General features: G+C 35.0%; 1 protein-coding gene across 1 annotated transcript; it reads left to right on the top strand.

The window, feature by feature from the left end:
* The first annotated feature begins 1,850 nt into the window (after nt 1-1,850).
* LOC141711080 (protein SMALL AUXIN UP-REGULATED RNA 12-like) lies at nt 1,851-2,945 on the top strand. The gene has a single exon (XM_074513523.1). The coding sequence runs from the start codon at nt 2,038-2,040 to the stop codon at nt 2,476-2,478; it is 441 nt and encodes a 146-aa protein (XP_074369624.1). The 5' UTR covers nt 1,851-2,037; the 3' UTR covers nt 2,479-2,945.
* Nucleotides 2,946-6,825: the final 3,880 nt, after the last annotated feature.

The raw sequence follows: 6,825 nt of genomic DNA on the forward strand, positions 1-6,825 counted from the left end.
ATTAGAGAAATGTCCGAGATTATGTCATTTTTAATACTAACTTCGAATGACATAACTATTTTTACATAAATACCTCTACATTTATATAGGATTTGTTTTAATTACCCTGAGGACGACCTCAGATTTAGCAACCTCAAATTTAAATATGTTCCGCCTTCTCTATTACCCCCTTCATCATACATTTAACTAATATTTGGATCAAACTTTTTACATAAATTTATCGATTTGCATATGTGGATGGACGAGGCGACGAGGGTGAGACATGCTTCATCATGTACAAGGAGGATTCAGTCTCGAGTTAATCTAAAATTACAAACTAGGGTACTTAAAATTGGATTGCAGATTGTGTCATTATCATCTCCAGTAATATTGTCCTCGAACTCTACATCACCAAAATATTCCCAAAATCTTCTAACATTTTTGGTCACAGTGTCCAGTAACAATGAATGTTAGAGGAAGTTCATATTATATAGCTACAATACAAACCACAAAAGCAATAATAATACAACTGTAATACATTTGAATGATGATAAATTTGGAAATCATTAATAGATACTGGACATTTAGAAATTTGCATGTTTGCAGACTTGAGGTATACAATTAGCTCAGTACATTAAACAATACTAAGATACAGTTTAATAGGAAAACAAATGGGTGCATGATCCTAATTAAGATCTTTACAAGTAGGGTACTCAGAGGTCGTCCCCTGTTTGTAAAGATGGGGGGATGTATTAGCATGCACGTACGCCCACATGCATCAAAACTAAATCATCCATCTCAGAAATTGTTAATTAAGTTGCACTCCAGGCGATGCTAGTCAAATTAGGGTCCTCCTCATCAGGATTAGTGATTAATCATTGAAAAAAACAAATATGTGTACATATGTAAGGTTCTAGTTAAGGACAATCTGTTGTTGTAACATATATAAGGGTCCATTCTGGGATAATCGGTTATTGTATATACAGTACATCATATAGTTTCTGGGTTACGTGTACACTAAAGTTTTTGATGTGAATATAGGGAACCTGTTACCGCATAATCTGTTGTACGGTTGCCGTAACAACCGATTGCCCTAGACCATCCGCCAACCCATATATAAAGAGGAGGAAATAAGAATTGCATTGTTTTATTGATGTAGAGGTTGGTGGTGCCGCTGCGACCAGAACCCATTGTATTATACTCTACCACATTGTTTTTAGTCGCATTTGGCCTTTTGCAGCTGAGAACATACTTAATCATTTAACCAAAGGAAGCTGGGGAAGCCTTGCACATGGGCACTGATCAGTAATCAGTACTTGGAGATTACAAAATTTATATGTACATATAATTTCTAAATTTGAGTTATCAAATTTCCTGACACATTTGATTTACGAAATCTTAATGTTACTTAAACTAGCTTGTATGATTAATTAGTTTGTATATCACTTCTTGTTTTTTGTTACTTGAAGCTAATAATTTTATTGTCTGGGCGACAAGCAGATTATATGAGGGTTAGTAGTGATACAAATGTATGACTCTTTTGAATTAGTATCATCGGAAAAATAATAATACAATCTCATTTACGAGAGCATTATAGTAAAAAAAATGCAATACCCACTTTTTCATTAGAAAATAGATATAAACAAATAATTGTTGCAGTATATCATATCAGCTATCATCTATATATACGCATCAAAACTTTCACGATAAGTAATATAGTCCCTCATTAATACTTATGAAAAACACCATTATACATGTATCGCGGAAATTTTTTGACTAGTTAAGAATTATAATGCGACGATCCTAAAATATACGTATATGTATGGTACATGTATACTTGTATGAAATTTACAAAAAAACAGAGGCAAATAAGGCAATGTACGTTGGAGATTATTGTAAATAACTTGAAACCTAAGGCTATTTATGGTCACATGACCTTATAAAATCCAACCACTCATCTCATTATTCAAAACCCTCTCTAATTGTTCTGATACAACTCATCCTTCAACAGACCAAAACTTAAAGCAGAACACATTCACTTAACAAAAGCACAACACAATGTCTGGATGCAGCAAAATCCGCCACATTGTCAAACTCCGTCAACTCATTCGACGGTGGCGCAAGAAGGCAGCATTGACATCCCGCCGCATCCCCTCCGACGTGCCATCCGGACACGTGGCAGTATCAGTTGGAGCCAATCGCACACGATTCGTGGTCCGTGCTACGTACCTGAACCACCCTGTTTTCAAGAAACTACTAGTACAGGCTGAAGAAGAATACGGGTTCAATAACTCAGGCCCATTGCTAATTCCCTGTGATGAGTATGTTTTCGAGGACATTTTACGTTGCATCTCGGGCCGCTCAGATTCTAGAATCTCAGGCTGCTGTTTCACTAGTATTGAAGAGTTTCAGAGATACTGCCACGTCGGTCTGCGGAGTAAGAACAATGTCGATTTCTGGGCTGAGTCTCGCCCTCTGCTTAACATTGGATTCAGATGAGAATGCTCCAATTTAGTAAAGCTTTCATGATTGAATTTGATTCGAGTTGAGTTGAGTTGACTAATTAACTTTACAACTGCAGGCCGATGACAAAACATGAGTTGGCCAGTTACTAATTTTTTTATTTTTGTATAAAATATTGTTTCGGGTTTCAGTTCGGTTTTTCATCGTACCTAACAGCCACCGGTCGATCATTTCGTTTATGAAAAAACAATGTAATGGATAATCACCCACCCATTGTATATTATTTGATCTACTAATTAGAAATGAGAAATGCAAAAAGTATTTGGAAAGTGATGGTGTATTATTTTTAATATAAATTCTAGCTAGGGAAGTATTGGAGTAACGTGGTTGTGGTTGTGGCAAACAAGCCATGTGAAAGCAGTTGTAATTTCTTTATCTGGTTTGTTATGTTTCACCTGGATAATCTCATTTTCACATGCTCCTGCATCACCTTTCTCTTGTCATGTCTTGTTTGTGTTAGTTTCTTTCTAGTTTTTTTATGTAGGGGTAATCACATTTTCTGTTTAAAGTCACTGGTTTGGTTCCAATTTTCGTCCGAAGCAAATGGATAAGAAATGGAGACCCCCGCACCCAAGTCCTAGCCTCTTAGGTGGAACTCGACTAAGCTAAGTTGAAATCTCGACTGAATTGATAAAATAATTCTTTTTAAAAAAAAATATATTTTGAATTAGATCTTTTCTTAGCTAATTAATATAATATTTTGGTGTAATTGATGTGCAACCATTACTCAAAATAATGGAATCCATTGCTAATTCAGTCGCGGGTAGGGATGTTCTTGACTATAATCAAATAATACCTGTACAGAAACACTCATCCAAAAATTTCCAAATCTTCGTCATATTAACATCAAATTCACAAATTATAAATAATTTAAGGTCCTAAAAAACTGATTTTATTTAAGAACCCAGAAACTCAAGGCCGTTACCAATCTTCGATCATTGGATCACCTCCTTTGTAATTCAACAACCCAAAAGGAAAATAATTGCATAAGATAAAATGAGGGAGAAATCTAACAACGTTAACAAAATTCAAAGTTGATCAACTCTACCGGGGGACAAGTTGAATTCCAAAATCACTAGATTGTAAAAGGATATGACATAATAAAAATGAGTTTAATTTATTTAGTTAAAACACCGTAATGTAGTGTAAATCGATTGATCCAAGGTAGTGAGAGCAGATGAGTGTGTCGGTGTATTGTTGTGCCTTCTCTAGTCGAGAGTGTTACGACCGGCATTTTATGTAATATTATTTGTGAATAATATTAAGTTAAATAAAAATATATTCAATGCTTGTACGTTTGTGTGAGTGAAAATTTCTGCATTTTAAATTTGCTCTGGGTAGTATATGATTTTTCAAAGCAAGAATTTATTTAATTTCTTTATTTTTGATTTATAAGGAATATTCTAAGCTTTGGAAAAATTTTCTTTTAAAAGACATTTTGTACACAAATTTTGAAAATGATTTTATAAAGTCTCTAAAAATCCAAGTTATTTTATGGTATAAATTTTATAATTTTTGAACTTGTACTTTATTATATAAAAATAAATCCTTGGAAATTAGTTGCTTAATAATTATCAAATTACATGAATAACCTTGCATGCAAACTCTCTTCTATTTAACCAAAGGGCTAAAGAGTCAATAACCACCCCACTAACTCACAATTTGCTAGCCAAATTACCTCCTTGACCTTGCATGCAAACTTGCCTAACTTTGGCTAGAGGGTTACTCTTGTAATTTCTCACATCCACTCACTTGTGGGCAAATAAAAACCAAACAATCATGATTATCACTCCACCATTTCTACATTTTTCCTCCCTCTCCTCTCCCTCCTCCCACCTTTCCTCTCGGCTTTTTTTTTTGCCGAAGCCCTACCCCCTCCCCTTTTCTTCATTCCACATTCAAGTTTCCACCTCCCATACAAGTAAATATTACTTCCTATATCATGATCATTTATATTCCAAAGAGTTTTGAGTAAAAAGTTTAAGTTTTAAAGTTGCATGTTAAGGTTTTAGTGAAACTCAAATATACAATCTTGATTCTTATGGATTTAAGGTTGTTTTTGAGAGGACTACAATGAATGGATAAGTGCCAAGTCATGAGAAGGAAAATCTTGATGATTTAATGGCCATTTCCATCCATTTCATTCGGCCATGACCATATGGGAGCCGAATGAATGGTCCTTGAAATCATTCTTGTTGTTTTGATCAATTTTTGCATGTTTATGTGATAATGACTTAAATTTTGTGGTGATAATTTGATAAAACTCCTTGCATGCTAAGTGATCATCTAGGTATACCTTATGCTAGGCTTGCATGTCAATTTTAAGATGGAATATATGAAGAAAATGGGTTGTTTTGGTTTGAAAAACCCGAAGGCATGCATGCATGTGGAATTCTCTTAGTTTGTTGTAAGATTTTGATCATTTGGAAAAGATTTTGTTAGTGAGCCTTAATTTCAGTAGGAATAATGTGATAATATGGATTTATGCTTCTTGTTGCATGGTAATAATTTGTGGTTATCTTTTATAAAAATATATATCTTGTTGTTTCAAAAGCATAAAGGTTTATGAGTTGTAAAGAGTAGTCTCTTTTATTTTGCCATAGTTGCACCATAGGTAAGGATGATCTCACCAAGGGTATTTTGAGAAAAAAAGGAGTTAGTTCAGTAGAACACCAAGTATAGGTCTTGGTTTAAGTATTTAGTTGTTGATAATTGGGTTTGTCAAGTCAAAACCTTGGAAAATGAGAGTTATAGTTTCTGCAGAAAAATCAGTTTAGTACCCTGAGTTTAGAGTGAGTTTTGACCATGTCATTGATGTGCACTTTGAGGCCCAAGCCACCAGAAGTTAGTATGGGGAGTATATAATAGGTTTTAGGAGTTGGTTGGAGGTTTGCATGTCATTTGGTTAGGTGCACAAGTAGTATAACAAAATCTGTCCAGCAGGGGACAGTTTTGTTGCAACTTGGAAATAGGGAGATTTGGCCATGTCATGGGTAGGCCCTCATTAGGCCCAATTGGGCCTTAGTTAGAGGGTATGTCAGAGAAGTTTTTCCAACCATAGTTCATAGGATATGAGCTAGAACCATGTGTCACAAGTTAATTCAAGTCAGGGCATTTTCTGCCCAGAAAAACAGGGGAACCTTGGACTTTTAGCTTAGGCCCAAGAAGGCCCAAGCCAGGCCTTTGAGCCACATCAAGCTTGTGAGATGCCCTTAGGTCAGGAGAGTCTTGTGTAAAAATTTTGAAGAAAAACTTGTAGTTTAAGAGTGTCTAATGCACTCAAGAAACCTTAGTTACCATTCTGAAATTTGCACCAGTGAGCACTTTCACTTATCACATAGTTTTAGGACACTTAGAAGTGAGTATTAGGTCGACCACCATAGTTGTAAGATAGTATAAGGTCAGTAGAACAAAAGGCACAAGTGAGGGTCAATAGGTTTTGGATAATTTAGGAAAGGCACATTGAGTTAGGAAGCCCAAATTCGAAGACTTCGTTTAGTTAGCGACCAAGTAACTTAAGTGGTGAGTCGAGATCATCCAAGCCTAGTGTGGCATTATGGTGTATATGATGTTATTTGGTATTAATATACGATATGTGATTATGTGGCTACGTGTGTACATTTGAAAATATAAATGTTGGATATGAATTAAGTGTGTATAGGCCTAAGTGCCATCCATGTTTAATTTCGGGTTGTAAATAGGTTAAGATGAAAAGAATATATTATAATAAGGATTATTATTATTTATGTAGGATCTCGAGACGAGGGAAAACTTGCCATAAAAGTCGAGTGAAGCTCCAGTTGTTGCTCCTACTAGTCAGACCAGACCAGTCTATCTCAAGGCAAGTGATTCAACTTGACCTTCGCATTTACTGTAACCAGTTCATATATATATCGATGCAATTATCCTGAGTCATTTTGATATATTTAAATCAAGAGTATCTTTTGTTTATCTTTGAGTTACATAGAGATGCCATGAACCCTCGAGTACGTATTGCAAGTAGTTCAAAAGTCTTTCATGATAGTTTAATGCCATGATAAAATAGAGATGTGTTATAATACCTTATTGATCCTTTTGATTATCATGCTATTGATCCCTGAGAAATCTTGATGTTGCACCCTGATGCTATGATTCAACTCTTGAAATAACCTCGATAGAAACTTTATCTTGATACCTAAAAGCCAATCTTTTCTTAAATTCATTCATGATTGTTTGATAACCCTATCCTTACCCTAAAGCTTGATGCCCTGTTATATCTTGAGCTGATGATCACTTCCTTTATATTTTAGCACCTCTATCCTATTGGAACCAGTGATGCTTATC

This window comes from Apium graveolens, chromosome 3 (genome assembly GCF_009905375.1).
Source record: "Apium graveolens cultivar Ventura chromosome 3, ASM990537v1, whole genome shotgun sequence".
NCBI lineage: Eukaryota > Viridiplantae > Streptophyta > Magnoliopsida > Apiales > Apiaceae > Apium > Apium graveolens.